This window comes from Carassius auratus, chromosome 41 (assembly GCF_003368295.1).
Source record: "Carassius auratus strain Wakin chromosome 41, ASM336829v1, whole genome shotgun sequence".
NCBI lineage: Eukaryota > Metazoa > Chordata > Actinopteri > Cypriniformes > Cyprinidae > Carassius > Carassius auratus.
The window spans coordinates 17,450,550-17,471,861 of record NC_039283.1 but is presented as its reverse complement, the minus strand read 5'-3'; the positions used below and the strand labels follow the sequence as shown (position 1 = coordinate 17,471,861).

Below are 21,312 nucleotides of genomic sequence, written 5' to 3'. Positions count from 1 at the left end.
GCTGTGATCCAAAATGTCTGACCATGTCAGACTCAAAACTTTATCAGAAGCTGAAATTCATTGTAAAGGCAATTAACCGGCCGTCGGTAAGCATGTCACGCAAAACAATCCAAGACTGTCGATTTTGCCCTATGGCGAATCTTTTATGGTCCCTGAAATATGTTGTAGAACAAAACCATGGCAAAAAAATCTTAAGACGACCGAGGAAAAATCAGGAGAACAGCAGGTAACTCCATTCAACTCAGATTACCCATGAGGCAGGCCCAAAATACCCCACACCGCAGGATACAGACACACACAGACTGAATAAGCGAGGAAATCTGCCTGCAATGATTTTAAAAGCAGCGGAATCTGCTTGGAATTCCCTCTTTTTAAAGTAAATACATTTATATGCACACTTTATCTCTCTCTGTCAAATACACACAATCTCCCATGTGTGTAGCCAGTAGCAAAAACAGCAGGAAAGCCCTGTAGTTTCCACCAAGCTACAACACAGTGAACCTGAGAGACGCGATGTGCTGTCACAGTGCTTTCGTAATGTTCTGGAAACATGTCTGTCATGCGTTCTCAGCACCACCCATAGTCTCATAGTGAAATCTGTACCTGTGCTGTACTGAATGGTTAATACATCAGTAACCTCTCAGCTCTAAGTACAGGACTGTCACTGCACCTCATTCCTTCTCCAGAACCCTGAAGGTGATCTCCTCTACATTTCCATTCTGCTTAGGCTTTGCTACCCTATGCTTTTACTTCAACATTCAGCACATTCTGCTGCTCCCTTTCAAAATGTTTGTATCTTAACTGACAGTTGACAAATTTATTGGATTCTTTTTTTGTTGTCAGTGTCAAGATTTTAGGTAATTATTTATAGAGTCCAGAGCTTCAGGTTCATTCAGGAGGTGCAACAGAATGAAACAATGCATGGAAAGTTTTACAAACTAGCTTTTAGGAAAAGGGTATTTTTCATAAATGTAATTTCAATATTATTTTAACATCATAAATGTTAAATTGGAACATTAATAAAAAATTGTCAATTTAATTGAATACGATGTTACTGTTTTATTTGTATTTTTAAATACAATTTAAAAATACATTACATTTTTACATTATGATTACAATACATTTACTTTTTAAATTATGTTTTACATTTACTGAATGTTTCTAATAAGCAGTTTAATGGCAAGTTCCCTTGTGACAATTTAACCCATATAGCATTATGACATTGGGGCATGTTGTCACATTATGAACTGTATCTTTTTTCCTGGTCAGCAACATTGAAATAGATTATTTATGTTCATAGTGATCCTGGCTTTAAAAAATAACCCAGTCATGAGAACTATTAACTGAAATAAATCATATGTAATACAGTAACTTGCTGTATTATACATTACATATGTATATTTCAGACATACAATAGGACTTGGTTTAACATTTCAACTATCACATTTTAGTTTCTTGTATATAATAAAAAAGTTAATGTAATTAATTTTACTTTCAAAAAATATATTATAATCTTTTATTATGCCAATTCTACCATTCTGCTGAATTTCTCCTTCGCCGTAATGATAGAGCAATGATAATGCAAAGTTACAACTTGATTGTGGCAACAAACAACTGTAAATAGTATTTTCTATTTAGGTTTAAACTATGTTTTCCATGGAAAATTTCAATGGCTGACCAATGTTTTATTATTTGTAGTTTTAAATGGTCTGCTACAGGGTCTCATGTTGTGTCGCCTACCTAGTACATGAACTCAAATGTTCTGCATGTTAAGTCTCCAAGGGCCATACAACTTTAAAAAGCTCATCATAAAAACCACTCAAGCAAACCTTTTCAAGAATCAGTCCAACCTTCAACTTAAGATAATTACAAAATTGGCTTCAAGTAATACTGGTGATTCACCAAATTCTTTAATGGGTCTTAGCTAAAGCTGTGCAGCCATGAATCATTTTAATGTGGCAGAGGAGCCAAGCAGTTCACAAACTTTAGCCAAGGATGAAGCTTGTTGGCTCTCAGGAAGAGATGCACTCACATTAACATGTACACTTGAGTTCAAATGCTAGCTTAGAGGCATTTTCAACTTAATGGGCAAAATGGATTTTGACTGAACTGAAAATAAAAATGGTACTCAGTGAAAAATTCACAGGATTTAAAAGATAGTTCACCAAAAAAAAAAAAAAAAAAAAAAAAAAAAAAATCTATACAATATCTTTATGTTCCACACAATAAATAAAGTCATTAGGTTTAGAACAACATGACAGAACATGACAGAATAAACTATTCCTTTAAAGGTGTAAGATAGTTAACCAATATACAGTCTTAAATTGCCTTTGTAAATTTGGGAAATTGGGAATGCAGAAGGAACAGTTATTCCAGTCTCATTCCTCTCTGTCTTTCTCCTCAAAAACATCCCTGATCAACACCTACTCACATCGTGTTTTATCTCCTTTAAACCATGTCGATACACAAAAACACATACACAAACACATACACACACACACACACACAGACAGACAATCTCTGTCCAGGAAAAAGCTTCCAAAGTCTGACTCACACACAGGAAGAGAGTCTCATCACCAAGGAAACACTTGCATAACGCAGAGCGTACATGAGAAAATTCTCAATCCAGCGAAATGAATGAAACACAGTCTGAACCTTTACAAAACCACACACATATTGGTCTGAAACAGAGAGCAGAATGAGTGCCGAGTCTTGTGTGTGTGTCTCCTAGAGCGGAAAAATAATTCACAGACAGAGGGGGCAAGGGAAGGTTGAATGAAGGTAAAAAATACAACCAGGGTAAGAGAACAAACAACTCACAGTAAAAATGTGTGCATGTGTGTTTATGCTAGTGTTGGAAATGTGGTGGATTATTCATGTATTCATCGATAGAAGGGCAGACAAGCTGCTTTCTCAAATAACTGTCAAACAATCACAAAATGACTCACTCTCAGAAACAAACAGAACCAAAAATAACTACTAAATGTCTCAAAGAAGTTTGTGTGTGTATGAAGGAAAGAGAGAGAGCTTAAAAGGAGCTGAAAGTATTGTTGTGTGTGTGTGTGTGTGTGTGTGTGTGTGTGTGTGTGTGTGTTTCTAATGCTGCTGTGAGCGACTTTCCTCTGCTATCCTTCCTATTAGCATAACGCTAACAAACAGTTGAGTTCAGCTCCCCTTGCTGAGGGCAACAGCCTAAAACAACATTCCTCATCTGTTCTTTATGCCACACAAAAGGGGGGATGAATATGATTCTTCTTCCTGTTTTTTTGCATTTTTTTTACGTTGACACCATCACTGTGTAACATAAGCAGACTGATATGATAGACAGAGTCGAGACATACTGACTACAAAAAAATATATATTTTTTTTGATTTGTTTCTTTTACACATGTGATGATGTGTAAGCAACTATTTACAGCAGTACTGAACTGGTTATTTCAATTGAATTATTGCTTACAAAAAAGCACTGTGGAATTACTATGGTATAGTGATGTATCAGATGATAATATTTTTATTTACTACTGTACTGAATTGTAACGGAAACAGGTCAATTTAGCGCAAAGGGAATCATTTAAGATTATAAAGGGGATTTGAACAGAATCACTGTTTCACGGCTGATCATTGAGACGCCCTGCGATTCACTGAACGAGCCGTTTAACATCAAATCTGCACTTGATACGAATATCCACACTATAGTGAAACACTATCAATTAGCACAGTAACAAGAACGGCAGTTTAAGACATTAACTTGTAAGCACAAAACACAAGATACTTCTCTTTTCAATATGAATAAGGCTTTATTAGATAAATCTAAGACATATAAGCTAATCTAACACATAAACGCATGCACACACACATTCACACAAGTTGCAGGAAGATCGAAAGTTAGGGAAAGATGAGTTTAAGAGAATGGAAATATGGAATCCCAAATTTACAGCAATACGTTAAATTGCATAGACATGAACAACCATCAATCACGTAATTAGCCCTCGCATTGAGTTCCTCAATGAGATTAAAATTATATTAGATACACCAGTAAAGAGCACAGGGTCTGGAGGTAAAGTTACTTGCATCTCCTGTGAAGAAGGAGCCTCGGTGAAAGGGCTATCCCGAGGTCATTGATTGGCTGGAAGTTCAGTCGCTGAAGTGACATCTTGGGAAGCCCGTGGTTGTTGGGCGTTGGCTGAAAGTGCAGAGTCGTGTGGGCTGGTTGAAGTTGAACGGACGTTACAAAACTTAACTCAGAACACGAAAATCTCAAACGGAAAAGAAAAGAAATAAAGTTTGACGAGACTAGGTTGTGTTCCTTCTCATCGTGGCTAAGTAGCAGCAGGCGTGCAGGCTGAAGCACGCAGAACCGCGCTCAAAGAACAATGATGACTACACAGCATGGCTAGAAACTAAAAGCTAAAGCTAGGTAGCAAAGCTAAAGCTAAAAGCTAAGAGCAGGCATGACTAATAGAAGACTAAAAAGCAGACTAAAAGCCGACTAAAAGCATGACTGATAGCACGAGCAAGGCTAGAACTAAAGGCAGACATGGCTAATAGCAGCAGCTAGGGACTAAAAGCAAGATTTCATGGTGTCCAAAGTATTTAAACTGGCCTGTTGGCCACACCTTAAATGTTGTCTTGACCAATCAGCTATTGTCTTGGCTCGGGGGTATCATAAATCATTTGTTTATCTTACCAAGCATGTGGTCCGAATTTTCCTGCCTTGCAGGGTCTAATTTTGGACATGATTCCTATTACCGGGTTATGATATATTTTACAAATAAATGATTGTCAGGACAATATCAAGAAAGAAAATTCAATCACACACATACCAGACATGACTATGTATCCTTCAGCTATCCCATAGTTATTAAAAAGAACATACACAATAAGTGATTATAACATGATAGTCAAATGTGTGGGTGACACATAAATGAATATGGAGTGAAGCGATGGACTGATTCATTTATAAGTCTTTTTGAGTTCATTCTGGTCCATATATCTGTACAAAAGAAGTTTCTTTGCCATTCTCTGACGAAGGGATATTCTGTGAAGACAGAGATTTAAAGCCCGTCCCCCCCTTAGGAATTTCAGTCTGGTTCTGCTGGGTGAGGGAAGTCAATGGAAGTATTTAACTTGATCTCCTGGGTTTACATGTGATGTCCAGCGTTGCATTTCCATTACGAACAACACATTTTTGACACCAAATTTCTCTTCTTCGAATTGAAATTGTAAATAATTGTTCTAGTGGTGTTAATGTTCAAAGCTGTTGTGTGAACAAGTTGGTTGGTCATCTTGCTTGGTTCTTGTGGCACTAGAACTGATTTATGACTTCCTGAGGAATTCAGCTCGTGTTTCAATGCACACAGCTTTGATAGACTCTTTAATTTGTCTGGTTCGACTCATTTCTGTTACAGAATGATTATTGTATTTATGTATTTTGCTGAATACTACAGTACTACTGTAGTACTGCGTGTTTCCATAAATTGTGGTAATAGCTAGTTTTTGTTACTTTTTGTTCAGTCTAATGTTACGGTCAAATAAGCTCAATTTCAGCAAAATTTGGAGGCTGAAAAGGTCAATAGTGTAGTTACATAGCTACAGCTCACGCATACAGTAAGTCATTTTCAAAACAAGCAGATTTCTACTGGTCAACAGCGAATTTGTGTGACCAACTTGAACCCGCTGTGAAAACTGCAAGGTCAAATTTTGCGCCCTTACATAACATTTCCATTCACTTGAATTACTATTGCAGCCATTGGATTTCGTCTGCGAAAATTTGCAGAACAATGATACATGTGTTCGCATCTTAACAGTAGACACTAATATGAGATGATTATTTGTGTTTACCTGCACCTCTCGAGCATGGTAAGCGATGATTAGTCCAAGAAGAATGACGGTGGAAAGGCTGATAAGACACTTCAGTGCCAGTGAATACATGGAGCTCTGTAAAACATATGCAAATAATGTTATTAGCACACTCACCATTATGATTTTACAGAGAAATATTTACTTACAGGTGCTAACCCTGTGCATTTAATTTTCAGAAAAGAAAACAAAGACGTAGTTCAGTCAAATATGAAATGTCTTGTCATTTCTAAACTCATGTGACTGACTTGAGCTACAGAATGAATGGGGACTGGAGTTTTCAAGCTTCAAAAGGATGCAAAGGCACTAGAAGCATCATAAAAATGGTCCATACGACTTCTGAAGCCATACAATAGATCTTTATAATCCTGTGATAAAAGGTCCTGAGATGAGTTCAGATCAGAATCCTTCAGCTGGAATTTCACACAAAACTATCATACAGCATCATAAGATCTGGAACATATACAACTGTTCATCGATGTCGGGTCAGTAAGATTGAATTATTTCTTGAGAAAGTCATGATATTAAAGTGATTTCTAAAGGATCTTAGATGCTGAACATTCACCTTTGCCATCACAGGAAAACATTACATTTGCATTAAACAATAAACAATAATAAACCTATCATAACAATAATAAAACTTAGAACATTTGTGCACCTCGTAGGATGAATTGACAATTTGTAAGACTCTTACATGGGCCTTTTTCTGACCTCTTTAAAGCTTGACAGCCCCAGTTGTCATTCACTAATGTTATAAAATGTGATACTGTTAAAAAAAATCACCTTTTATTAAAAAAAGTCACCTTTTGTGTTCCACAGAAGACAGATAATCCTATTTCTTTGGAACAAGATGAGGATGAGTAAATGATGACAGAATTTTCATTTTTAGGTCAACTATCTCTCTTTAAATAAGAAATGAACAGCACAATCACAGCGCGTGCATCTGTGCCATATAGTCTGCCAAGACATTTTTAGTGTGTTTTTATAATCTATGGATTACATGCACATCACTTCCAGTCACACCATACACACACAATGGCATGGTTACTGAAATGTGTGTCTGTCTGTGTGTGATTGCAGGGATCTCAACTTGACACTACTACCTGCTGCACACATCACAGTTTTCATTTAACACACACACACACACACACTTACACAGCTTGCTTAAACTCTCCCCTGAGAGTAAAAGCAAAAGTTTTAAATTGTTTCCAGCCTGAGCCTCGATTATGTCCAGCTGAACCACACACATTATTAGACTGGCCACCCATTGGTCTAATTTAAGGCACCATACTGGAAGCATTGTTCCACATGGACAGACAGACAGTGGTATCTCTCACTCATACTGACACACTCCTACACACACATACATAAATACATAGGGCTCCTAACTAAAGCACATACACAGAATACCCATCCAGGGGCTAACAGCTTATCAATAGAACAACTGCTGGGTTTCAGTCTCTGCCAGGCTTCCAGACAAGTCTCAGAGATGATTTTCTCTAATGGGTGGAAAGATTGATTGGCCCTATAAGCGCAACGTGATTTATCTGAATAGGACACGTTCCTTCATCAACATTGCTGTTTATGTCAGTATTTATGCCATTTTTCACATTTTGTATTTTTGTTACTAAAATGATATACCAATTCAATAAAATAGACTATGATCAAATCATTTATATAATTAATTATATATTACAGCATAATATAATGTAAAATATTATATACAAATAATATAATGCAAAATATTATATTATATTATATTATATTATATTATATTATATTATATTATATTATATTATATTATATTATATTATATTATATTATATTATATAAAAGTTTCACCTTTTACCTGTTACCATCTTACTAAGTGAGTCCTCAGTGTCTGTGACATGACTATCAGAGCTCATGTTATATATTAGTGTGTGAATGGAGAGTATGACGAACAGAATCACGGCTAGATTAGCAGTTATTGATCCAGCTAATGATGAACACCATGCAGAGCTAATAGGCTGTATGAGCTCCATTATCTCCATTCTCTTGCACGCTCAAAATCTTCCTTTCATTTCTCCTCCATCTATTCAGCATCCTCTCTTTACTTCTCCCTGGTCCTTTCATAAACACCAAACAAATCGGCTCTGACGTCTGAATACACAGTCATCTTTGAGCCTTCTGTCTGTCACGCAGTCGCACGAACACGCTCGCGCACAAATGCACACACACATTCGCAGTCGAATGTACCGCCACAAATGCACACAGTCATCTGCGATTCTAATGTAATTACTTCCTCTTGTTTCAGTTTCTTCATTTACCGCTGATGTTGGGTGAAGTGACTCACTTGAAAGATCTCAAATACAAGCCACACGCAACGAGCACACACACACAGAACGAGAGATTTTTTTCAGATTCTGACACACAAACAAGACTCGCAGCTGAACCACCAAAGGAAGGATGGTGTGTTCACACACACAAGCTCAAGGAGAAATTGAGCTAGACACAAAAATCTTTCATGAATATTCTGATATTCAAGACTGGAGAAAGTGTAAGGGGGAAGAGATGGACCACTCAAATAAAAATTAAATCAGAATACCTTATATGGCGCCTGTAGGAATTTAGGTCTCAATTGAAGAGCCGATTGCCTTTTTGATAGAGTTTGTTAATACCCATTAGCTGGACTAGCTAGCCTTAAGCATTTTTAACATGTTTTGCACTAAAGAAGCTCCATTTAGGATACCATCAGTGTCGCATGTCATTAGTGATTTGCAATGAGCTATTTAAATGTAATTCTGACAAACATCAGTTATGATGTTTTTAGTCTTTCCACAGTGTAGACAGGAAATGTTTTCCTATTATTACTGACAGCGAAAAAAGCTGCTGGGGCTGCTACCAAGATGGCCGCTGAGGGGGCCGACTCTTAAAGGGACTTTGTCCATGACAAAGACAGGTTTGCCAATGATTAATGTCACTGTATGTGTTGTGTTGTGTGTTTGCTCCTTTATTCTGAGCACTTACAGTCAAATAAATTGTTATTCATGTATTACAGAAAAGCAGCAAGAACAACAAAAATAAAAACGTTGTCATCATGTAGTGAAGCTAGAGATAGTAAGTAGCCTTTAGAAAACATTACATTTATGATTGGCAAAATTTCAGCAATAAATATGTACTCTCGTTTGGACGCCAAAGCTAAAAGAGTGTTAGATGAGGTGGATATTTAATTACAAACTATTGTAGAAAATGAGACTTGCAAATATATATTTGTCTACAATGAAGCAGCTATTGCCATCCAAACCAGTACTTTAAAAAAATATATAAAAATATGAGAACACTTTTTTTTCAGGAGTATTAAGCAAAATCTCTACCTTCAGTCTCATTGTTGTGTAGGAGAAACAATTGAGATATTTAACATATATCAGATTTTCTTTATTATATATATATATATATATATATATATATATATATATATATATATATATATATATATATATATATATATATATAAAGAGAGAGAGAGAGAGAGAGAGAGAGAGAGAGAGAGAGAGAGAGAGAGAGAGAGAGGTCAAGCCTATTTGACTCAATTCAATTTTCACTAGTTAAAATGCAAATTCTTGATATCAGGAAAGGATTTGTTTTTACTAATAGAAATTGATTTCAATAATTACATTTCCACTGGTATAAATGTGTATTAATAATTTTTAAATTAATCATTTGATTTCTGTGAGTGATGGTTCTTTTGTTTCAAAACGTCCTATTAGTGACTTTTAACTAGTGGAAACTGAACTGTAAATATCTATTATTTGAATCCTGCAACTGAATAAATGGTAAAACGGCTTGCCATATGTTCCCCACCAATGGGTTTTATGAAACCACAAAACAAAAAAGCTGCAAAAACACACCACCTCCACCAAAATGATTATGAAAACAGTAATGTATCGCACTTAATGAAAAGCACACACACACACACAGATAAGCCAAATTACACACCAACTGGCACACACACACACTTGATTACACACTGACATACACCATTACACCCCTGGAAACCCAATTACACACTCAGAGGCCAAGAAAGAGATGGAAACACACACAACCTCAGCTACATGTACACAGTTATACAGCACACACACATACATTAAGCTTAGCATTAATGGCCATTCGAGGGTCCTGTCCACTATTGCCCCTTCTCTCCTTCACTGACTCTTCCCTAGGCTGTCCATCTCTCCTCTCGTTTCATCTCCTTCTCCCCCTCGATCTTTCTTCTTCTCTATGTACTGATGATTATTGCTCCTGTGAGAGTGCTGTAAAAGTGTTAGTGTGGCAGGAGTGGGATTAGGGTCCCGCAGCCGAATGGATCACCCTTTATGTTTCTTAGAGATGGATTACACACAAACACAGGTTTGTTTTTTTCTCTCAAATGGTGGGGACTTTCCAATGACTCCTATTGTTTTAATAATGAGCAAAATACATTTTCTTTCACCGCTATACCTAAAGCTTACCCTCAAAGGAACCTTTATTTTAGTAAATTTTCTTGAAGAGTACAGTTCAATAAAACATTTATTGTAGGATGTGTTATATGAATAATTATGATTATTTATTGTAAATGTGTAAATTAAATATTTATATATATAATTATAATATTTATATTTATATTTTTCAATAATTGGCTATTTAAAATAACCATTTTTCAGCTTAATATATTTTAACATGTATCTTCTTCCTATTATGGCAAATGTGAATTTTCGGCAGCCATTACTCCAGTCTTCAGTGTCACATGATCCTTCAGAAATCATCATGCTGATTTGGTACCAAATAACATTTCTTATTATTATTTAGACACTTACACAATATCCCTTGTTAACAGGCAACAGGTTGATCATCTGAGGCATAGTCTAAGATAAGATGTTCCCCAGGGATGCGTGACAGAGCGAGGAGGGTGTGAAAATTAAGTATTGATTTGACAGCTGCTTTTTCCAGGTATTTAGGGCTGTTTAGGTTCGAGCAGACATGTGAGGATATGTAGGAGAATGGATTCAAGGCATGCTGCTTCGTGCAACCCTACAAGCCGTTTCATCCAGACCTAAACTGCCCTTTTTATGTAATACAATGGGACTCAAGTATTTTACCACATTGAAAATGTGATTTAAACCTGGAAATAAACAGAATAAAATGTATAATAATAATAATAATAAAAATGCTATTGAAAAAAAAAAAATATATATATATATATATATTTTTTTTTTTTTATTATATATATCTAATTAAAACAATTTGAGATTATTTTATTCCACTGAAGCTCAAGATGCCCTTTGCTTCATCTAAATTCATGCTGGAGAACATTATCATCAGGTTTTCATCTGGAGTTTATGCAGCTTGAGTGCTACTGTCAGAAAGCAAAAGAGGAAAACCAAATATATGACAATATTACACCCAATTGTATGCTAGTAATATAATTTCCAATGAAAAGGGCATGCAAAGAAAAGCTAAGCAAAAGCATTTTCATTAGTAGTATCAGATTTTGGACCCCACTGTACACTGCGTATAAGCAAAAATAGATTTATTTTGCAGTAGGTTCATGTAATGTAAGGATCTAGTTAATGTAGACGGCACATGAAAAGTTGATTTGAAAGAGCAAATATTTGATGAAAAACAAACAAAGCTAACAACACACAAAGGCTCCAATTACACATTGCACTCTCATTCTGTTCTTATTTAAGTCTCTCTCTCTCTCTCTCTCTCTCTCTCTCTCGCTCCTGTTCTTTTTACCTGTCTATTTAGGGAAGGAGAGCAAGTGTATGGAGTGTGAATGGACCAGACATCTCCATAGGATTCACAGCTGAGCATGTAATGCACACATCTTCAAACACACACACACACACACACGCACGCACACACGCACACACGCACACACACACTCACAAACACACACACACACATACTGTTGTGTGTAGGACTTCTTCAGATCTCATCCCAAGCCTCATTTCCCAATTCTAAAACGTCATTTTAGAGCTAGTAATGGAGGCTTGAGCCATTGATATGTATGCATATGCATCTTATGCAGTCATTAGAGAAAGAGAGAATGACTGGAATAATTTGGGGAAGTGATATGGAACAGTAATACAGTCAAGACCTATGTGGAATTAACTATGTTAGCTGTGTGTTTCCTGAAAAATAATCGCACATCATACATCCTGTCCCAATCAGACGCAATGCGACAAAATTTCAGCGACAAGCAATTTGTTTGTCTACACCAGACGCAACACATGATAAAAATCAATCATAAATCACAGCCAATCAGAAGAGCATATGGGCAGGCTCTTTCCCCAAATGTACTGCACTCACAATGAAACAGATAAGTATATAATCTAATTCATAAATATAAAAAACATTTTAAAATTATTAAAAATAGATACTGAGAGACAGACACAATCTTTGTCATGGAACACACTTGTTGGTTCACATATAAGATCTGAGGTTAATGATCCATTGTCGCTTTCAGTATGGCTATAAATGTCAAAATGATATTCAAACTCACAAAAGATCCTTAAACATTAAATAAAACATAATCGGTACCTTAGATTATTGTTGTAATTTGTATGCTGCCACAAAGTCATAGAAATCCACATAGAATCCACCATCGCAGCTGGTTAGGACAAAAACTGATTAACATGGCAAAGATACCTTTGCAATAGCTTATGACCTTCTGTGATGTCGCATCTGGTTTGGACACGTCTTAGAATGTTCATCAACCAATCAGAACCAAGCATTCTTTAGTAAAAGCCTACAGAAATTATATCTATATTAATTCATTAAAATAACTGCAGTTAATCACATAGAATAATAGTGGCAGATAGGAGCCTTGAATAAGCAAAAAGGGGCTTTAAGAAGTTAAACTGTATTTTATCTCATTTCGCTGATTATAAGGAATGTCCAATGGTAATTGAAACCCTACTTTAAGGACTGTTCAGGAGTTGCAATACATTTTTATTGTTTAATTTTTAAGACAATTAAAAGAAAACACTAAATCAATGCATCACATCGACAGTCATGTGGGCATATATTCCCATCCAGACCCGCATTCATACTTCACATACCAAACTACTGAAATCATCATTTTCATATGCTCAAATATGGACAGCATTCTCCAGCTTCTTTGCCTCAATGTGCACACAACTGCAATTCCAAACAAAAAAAGAAAGCTTTAAGAAGTTAGAAAAACATTTTGGACATGATGTCTTGTCAGGAATTTCCTGCTGATTCCATCCTTCAAAAGCAGCTGTCTCACACACACACACACACACACACACACACACACAGAGCTAAAGCAGCATAGTAAAGCCATCAATAGGTGCTTGAAGGTGTGCAAAGGTGATTATCAATAATCAATGTAGATGGTCACTCAGAGATGTGAATGTTCTCTAGCATCTAAGCAGCTACTTTTCTTACTCATTTCCTCCACAATCACTAGATGCTCCACCATCCATTCACATAAACTCATTGTTTTATATGGGAGTTACCATTCACTGTAAAGGGGGTTTGAGGAGAGGTAATTCCCCATTAGATGAGTCAAGTCAAATCGAAACAGTTTGGAGAATGTGGAAGAGCATCAGTATCTCATATGTCTGGACCTTCAGCAGTAATGCACTGAGAGAAAAGCCCTTTAATTGCTCTGAGGGGCGATGCAGCACTAACAGGCTTCTATTGTGTGGTTTTATAATGGCTATAATGGTATACAATCAGCATGGCCATTATTCATGTGCAAACTTGACTCACTCACCCGTTTTCCATCTCAAATAAAGAGATTTTATTACAGCCTTTCATTTCATCTCTCCTAACACTCACTCGCTTTTCTCTCCCTCTCCAATAACACTCCCCCGTTCACCTCCCACTACAATAACAGAGAGAAAGAGAGAGAGAGAAAGAGTGAGAGAGAGAGCACTAAGGATAGTGAGTACTAGAAAGAAAGAGAAAGATATCCAGACCAAGAATAATTATCAGAAGAGAAGAGGAAAGGAATCGTCAGAGAGAGGAAAAGGAAAAATAGTACAAGTACAAGAGAGAGTGAAGGAACGAGAAAGGAGGAGAAAAATAAGTGAGTGGGTGAGACAGAGAGAAAAAGAGAAATAAAGCATAAGTGGGAGAGAGGGAGAGACAGAAAAAGAAAGCCACAGGGAAGACGGGCAGCAAAAGAGAGATACTGAGACAGAACAAATTTCATATACGTCTGCCATATCAGAAGCACCTGCAGAACATGAGCACACGTAGAAGTGATTTCCAGACTACATGCTGAGACAGATCCATTCAGAACAGTGTCAGATGCGAGAGAACACCTCATAACGCTCGCACAAACCCACCCGCGCACAGACACACACTTCAGATGAATGCACTGTTCCAAAACCCACTGAGCATTTTAAGGAACACAAAGATTTTTTTATGAGAAATATGCAACATGTTTATTCTAGACTCATTTCAAAGCAGTATTTTATGTAGCCTTCAACGGAAATGAAATCCCAGAAAATCACACGCACATTTACCAAATATTTATGTGCACTATAGTGTTTTTTAAAGCATAAGGTTTTTAATATACACTATTTTAAATGTCATGTATTTGATTTCTGCATTGAGAAACATCCTATCTCTTAATCAATTAATTATTGCTTACTGTACTGTATGTCCCAAGTCCCAAATCAGTCTCTTATATGGTTCTATGATAGTTATATTAGCTTACATTAGTAAAGCTTCCTGTCACCAACAAAACTTAGGTAACTAAAGCTACATGTCCCTTTCTTACTCGCACACATACATTCAGCCTTCAGTCTGTGGCTGTGGCTATTACAGTGGAAAATATTTCACCTTGACATGATGTGTCAGTTACATTCAATCCTTTTAACGTAACTGCACAAGAATCAGTCACTTACCTAGCTTCAGCCTTACACTGATTTTGAGACTTTGGCTTTATATAAAATGTTACTAGTCTGTAATTCAGCTGAAGTAAAAGCCAGTTCTTGAAGGCTGTTCTTGAAGCCAGTTCTTGAAGGCTGTAATGATAGTTACATCTGCTTTGATCATCAATCAAGCAACAATTGGTTTTAACTCGAGAGCTGATGTGTTTGCTCTCCTCCCATGAGTTCAAAACTTATGCAGGGCAAAATGGAGCTTTGTCATGCATAAATGAAAAGTGTACTGTATATTCATCCAAAATTTATAAATCTGCATTAGTAAAACTAAACACAATTACACTGTATTTCTATCATAATCGCCAACATGCTTCTGATTTCCACACACAATTTTGACTCATCTCTCAGTTCCTTACAGTATTTGGAGTTAAACATTTACAATGGAGAGGACTTCAGCAGGAGTTGAAAGATTAGTGCACAGACATGGGTGTGAAGTGATTCTTTCACAATGGTCTCATGGTGACACACATAAATGTTTATACTTCTGGAACAGTGTATTTTTAAAGAGCAAAAGAGCAAAGAGTTAAAATCTCTTTTGGATCAGCTATCTCTTTCTCCTCAACCCGTGATCAGTCAAATCTGACTCCTGCAGTTCATGTTGAATGCAGGGTTGCCAAGTTCAAGTCTTTTTTTTTCTCTCTTATGGATACTTTTAAACTGTTAATGGGTTGATTTTCCGCTTGGGTTAAATGTTTGAAATGTTGCTTAATTATATTTGACTAAAAGGCTTTTATTGAAAAATTTTGCATTCTGCCTATGATAAAGCTGTGCTACATGTTAAGTTTTGTGAAGGAAGGCCACTAGTAGGAATCTTTTTAGCTGTGTTTATGATCATAATGCATAACATTGACTGTTTAGGTATGGAAATGACATTTTCAGTTTTGATATTTGGGATATGGTCATTGCACTACTTTGGGAACTACTTTACCCACCAACCAACCACACCCAAGGTATCAGATCTCTGTCATACGGCCAAATATTTATGCAAAAAGAAAAAAAAAGCTTTTTTGCATAGTTGTGTTTGACACATGAAAACTCAGTACCTCCAGAAAAACGCAGATTTTTTTTGTGATTGTTGCGGGCAAAAATCCTTGATCCTTGAAAAATCCAGAATATTTAAGTTTCAATCTCTTACTGCAACGTAAATTATTTTACATACTACTAATATAATTACAACTGTAAGTTTTTGGTACTGTTCTGTAACAAAAAAGTGCAATCTTACAACTGTAAAGTTGCATCAACTTCTGAATGAAACTACAACAGTGTTAGTAGCCTAGTGAGAAGGGGGTGTTGGGGGAATCACCTTTTTTTCTCTATTTCATCAAACCGCAGTTTTCGCTATATAATTTGGCTCCACTGTCATGTAACAAATCGGGAAACTGCTTCGCGCGTTCTTTTGCGCTTATTTTTGCTGGCAAATAAGAATGATTTGCGCACTTCAAGTTTCACCCTGGTTTCACCGCGGGGTTTGCAGATGATGTTCACGTCACGTAATTACGTCACTTCATAAGGTTCCCATGGCAATAGGGGGAAAATGGCGCTTTACTTGTGGGAAGTAAATGCAACATTTTTCAACTTTCTGCTAATATATATGTGAATTTGAATGAATGATTATGAAATCATGCTAGCCCCGCATATTTTGCTTTCTGAAATAGGCAATTTAAGCGGCAAAAGAGCGGCGTATTTGAAAAAATGCGCCCCCGCATAAATGTGCGGCCTTTGGCTGATTATGCATTAAATCAGGCGATCGCATAATCGCGTTTTTCTGGAGGGACTGAAAACTGTAACAATGTATCTTACAAGATAACACAATGTAACCTTGCTCTCACTTGAAATATATCCCCACATTAAGTCCTTGACTTTGAGGATATTGGACCTGGAAAGTCCTTGAAAGGTCCTTGAATTTGAAGTTAATCAAGGTCGTGGGAACCCCGTGTAAGACCTTCATTCATCTTTGGAACAAAAATGAAGATATTTTTGATGAAATCCGAGAGCTTCCTGACCCTGCATAGACAGCAGCGCAACTACCACTTTCATGGGCCAGAGAGGTATTAAAGACATCGATAAACTAGTCCATGTGACATCACTGATTCAACCTTAGTTTTATGAAGCTATGAGAATACTTTTTGTGAGGGTGAGAAATTAATGACAACATTTTCATTTTTGGGTGAACTATCCCTTTAACTTTTATTCTGGATGCATTAAATTACACTGTAAGAGCCACTCCATAAATAATGAGCCCTGCCTTCGATATTGTGGCAATAAATTAAGATTTTGTTCTGACAACTTAATTTGTTGCCTAATTTTGGTTACCATATAATAGTGGGCAACAGATTCACAGAATTAAAGGAACAAATAACAATAATGTGGCCACAACTGAACTAAAACGAGGAAACGAATTAGCAGAATGAGGCCAAGATTGAATTATGAATTAATGTTGCCAAAAATCAATAAGTCATGGTCACAATATATATTTTTTTCATCCACATGTTATGTGTAGGGCACTGTACATTTTTGCTTGTTTTTCAAAGTGATGGATGATTCAAAATGTTGTGCTGGGAGCTTGTTTTTCATCCAGAACATTCATTTAATAAAAGTTTCCAAACATTTCTTAAATCACACAAATATTACTGATCCCTTCCCCATTTAAGAAATCTCCCAGACAGCTGTCCAAAATTCTTTCTGAGCCTACTGACATCTGATCCTCTCAGTACTTCTCTGACAGCAGCAGCATTACTGACTTTGAATGTCTACTGTATGTTCATGTTCACTAAGATAGACGAGTATTTAAAACATTCATGTTCATGCCAGATACACAGGTGCATCGTTACTGACCTCTGTTCCACAAGGGTGACAAATGCCATACCAGTTCTCCACAGATCATTTTTTGACAGCTGATTTTCAGTTTAGAGCGTGTAACATGATAAAGCCTTACACCCTCTAAATAACAGAAGTTCCTGAGATCCTGAGATTCAAACTGAGACAGCTTATGAATGAAACTTCCGAAAAAAACATTTATTTATATCTCTAATGATTAACTTGCATGATAATTGTTGGTGTTTGTAGCAAAAATCATGCATTCTCATTGCACATCTAAATTTGGTCACTTCAAATGCCTCACACTTTTCACAGACCATTTGCTTTAAACTGAAAATTAAATCCACCCTCACCTCACTTAAAACCTATGAATGTTCCAGTAGAACACATAAGCAGTTACTATAATAAAGGTCAAATTTTTCATAAAATGAAAATGCAACTGATCATTGGCTGTGAAAGTTGCAAATGTGCTTGGTTTACAAAAAACAGAACAAAAACAAAAAACATTTGAAGCACCGTTCAATAATCAATGGAAAATAAAAGTTACTTTTACATGATACATACAAGTTTTGGTTGTTTGAACTTTCAATGGATGGACAAAAATGTAACAACATGAATGCGAGTAAATGATGAAAGAATTAAAATTTTGGGTGAACTGTCCTTTTAAGTTTTTTTTTTTGAGTCAAAAATGTCTCTTACATTACAGGCTGCATCAGTGTATGGCTGCATCCAAGTTTTACCACTGTTATTATAGGAACATAATATTGGAAACACAGACATACTCTCATTCTCATTCACACACAGAGAAGGACCTGCAGGATGTGTCCTCGTGCACAACAAGCCTTATACCTCGCTACAATCCATCACACTCCCTAAGGTCACAAAATGCTGGACTTTTTGTATAGCCTTCCTGATAAAGTCCGGGTTCAGACACACTCTCTCAGTTTAAATCTAGATTAAAAAAACATCTCTTTCACCAAAGATTCACATAATGCATCTCATAATTTGTAACGCATTTTGTATCTGATCAAATGCACATTATTGGGTTAAACTAATCAATTTTACTTGGTTGGAACAGCAGCTACGCTAATTATGTCTCTATTTGTTTCTTTGGTTTGCCACGGACTAGGATTTACACAAGCTCCAGTCTGGATCCAGAACTCCTGAGAAGAGATGACGCAGACCCCTCAGAAGACCCCAGATGATGCTAACCCTAAAACATACAGAACTACCAAATACTGCTACAAGTGTGACTGCATCATATAATAATTGCTGTTAATAGTGTTCATCATCTGGTTGACTACGTCTTGTATTAATTGTTCTGAAAATTCCTGTCATATGCACATAAACTGACAGTCACCACTGATAAGCTACTACTGAATATTGTAGAAACGTAATTTTCTGTAAAGCTGCTTTGCAAAAAAAAAAAAAAGAAAAAAAAAGCGCTATACAAATAAACTTGAACTGATTTGAACAATTCACCCCAGTTGCCAGTACACAAAGTCCTCACCTTAGTGTAGACACCCCAGGACAGCTCGGTCTCAATCACCATGACAACAATGCCAAACATGCCGAATATGAGCGCATAGTCGCTAAGTCTCTTCCTCTTTTCGAACAGTGCCCTCCTGTGGCCTAGTTTGTAGCCAATGTTCTGATTCTTACGTTTACTGGCTTTGGAAGCGGTCCTCCCCGGCCCTCCCACGACAGCACCGCCCCTCCTTCCATTAGTCCCGCCCCGTGCCACGCCTCCCAGCACACCCCTGCTCTCAGAGAGGGCGTGGTTCTGGTGGTAGATGGACATTTGATTGGCCGAGGCCTCGAGTTCGTAAGCGTGTCCGTAAGGAGGATCCTCTTTTGAGGAGATAACAATCTCTGGGGGGTTCTGGGTTTGGGGCTGACTGTGTTGAGAGGAGGCCGCGGTCACCTGGCTCCCACTCGCCCCGCCCTCTTTGGTGTCACTTCCGCTGTCGGACTCGATGAGGTTCCGGCGGGAGGCACTGAGGCGGCTGAGCGGCTTCATCACGCCGCCGCTGTACTTGCAAGAGCTCATGGCAATCTCGGTAAAGGGGTTACTGTCCCGCCTGTGCACCAGCGGACTGGCCTGCCTGTGCTTGCATCCCCTCTCCCGCTCTCGCTCAGTGGATGGCGAATGAGAGGAGTAGAACAGAGCGTTGTAGACAGGCGAGGTCTCCCCGCTCAGGCTATGTTGGCTGCCAAGGCAGGAGGAGAGTGGTGTGCTGGTGGGGTGGAGAGCGTTGGGGATTGGTGTCGTGGACAAGGGCAGCTTGGGCAGCGATGCCGGGGGAAGGTTCGGTGTGGTGGGCGACGGAGTGCCATTGAGACGCTCCAAGCTGCTGTTGCCTCCAGTGTGATTCGAGTGGTTGGTCCCAGGGTAGTTGCCAGAAAGGGAAGCATGGGAGAGACCACCGAGAGGAAGGGGCAGACGTTGCTCTTCGTCTTCGCTCGCACTGAGAAGGGCCAGACTCAGAGAGGGAGGGGGATCCATGGCAACCAGGCTCCAGCAGATATGTTTGTGCTCTGCTCCTCAACTCTGGAGTTTAGTTAAGGGGAGAGAAAGAAAGAGAGAGAGAAGAATGGATTATGTTATGTTATTTATAACCGTATAACCGTTAGCAGGTGAAAAGGAGGCTGGATTAAACGGGGGACTCCCTTGATATATAAAAAAACCAAGGAAGAATTGAAAGTGTTGGGTGACACCGAGTTGTTCCAATGTGCTTGAGGAGTTTAAGTGGAAGATGTATGTGAGTGGAAAAAGAGAAAATTGATGAACCTATGAACCCATCCACATCTAATCGCTCTGAGCGCTCTCTCTCTCTCTCTCTCTATCGCCTTCTCTCGTCCACCCTCTCTCTGACACCCCCTCCTCTCCTCTTGCTCCTTCCAGCAATATCTGTCACATAAATGCAAGCGAGAGTCTCAGTATTTTTTTTAAAGAAACTTATGCATTGGTCAAATCGTGGCCTCTGGACTGACCTGTGACAAATGCAAGACTCATCACATTACCATCAGTGCTCTGCATTATTTGGGCATATGTATTGCATCTAAAATACAGACTAAAAAACATAATTTTAAACATTAAGTACATTTATAATCATGCAAAAATAATGACATAAATGACAGTTTGATTTTGCTTCCATTAAACATCTTTCTCTGTGTCACTTACCTCTCTCCAATCAGTCTTTCTCCACCTTCATATGGTGATTTCAAGAGCAGTGCAATATTATTCCTCCGCACTTTTTCTTTTTCATGTTGTCAGAATAATGCCATCATTTCGTCCTCGTCCGTTGTCAAGCAGTGATTCCAGATTGAAGGTTTTTAATGACAGACGTATAAACCTCTATTTCTTAAAATGAGACTCCTACAGACGAAAGCTGTTGCGTTTAACACCTGCAACAATGATCGAAATAAAATCGAAAAAATAGATTTCGGGAAAAGGATTTAGTGCGCTCTTTAATATTTCAGGAAATACATCCACCCGTTGCGTTAATTAGCATTATTAGCCTCTTGTGAAGAAAAGCGCCTGGATATGAGTAAATGAAAGTAGCGACAGTCTGAAATTGTGTAGAAATGGATGCATGTCCTTCAGCTCTCACTCTGACAGCACGTCTCTCATTTTCTCTCTCTCTCCCTCTCAACTTCTCTTTTGGGCTCCGTCTCTCCGCCCAGGT

At 37.7% G+C, this 21,312-nt stretch overlaps 1 protein-coding gene across 3 annotated transcripts in view; it reads right to left on the bottom strand.

The window, feature by feature from the left end:
- LOC113059110 (small conductance calcium-activated potassium channel protein 2) overlaps positions 1 to 21,312 on the bottom strand; it is a 45,846-nt gene extending 24,534 nt beyond the window's left edge. Inside the window, exons 1-5 of one of the 3 annotated variants that reach the window (XM_026227378.1) lie at positions 20,808 to 21,312; positions 20,618 to 20,697; positions 20,415 to 20,534; positions 19,134 to 20,174; positions 5,841 to 5,936 (exon numbers count right to left, since the gene is read on the bottom strand). In XM_026227378.1, the coding sequence (XP_026083163.1) occupies positions 5,841 to 5,936; positions 19,134 to 20,129 (1,092 nt within the window). In that variant the 5' untranslated portion in view covers positions 20,130 to 20,174; positions 20,415 to 20,534; positions 20,618 to 20,697; positions 20,808 to 21,312. The remainder of the gene's footprint in view (positions 1 to 5,840; positions 5,937 to 19,133; positions 20,175 to 20,414; positions 20,535 to 20,617; positions 20,698 to 20,807) is intronic. The other 2 variants (XM_026227379.1, XM_026227377.1) reach the window with 2 other exon arrangements.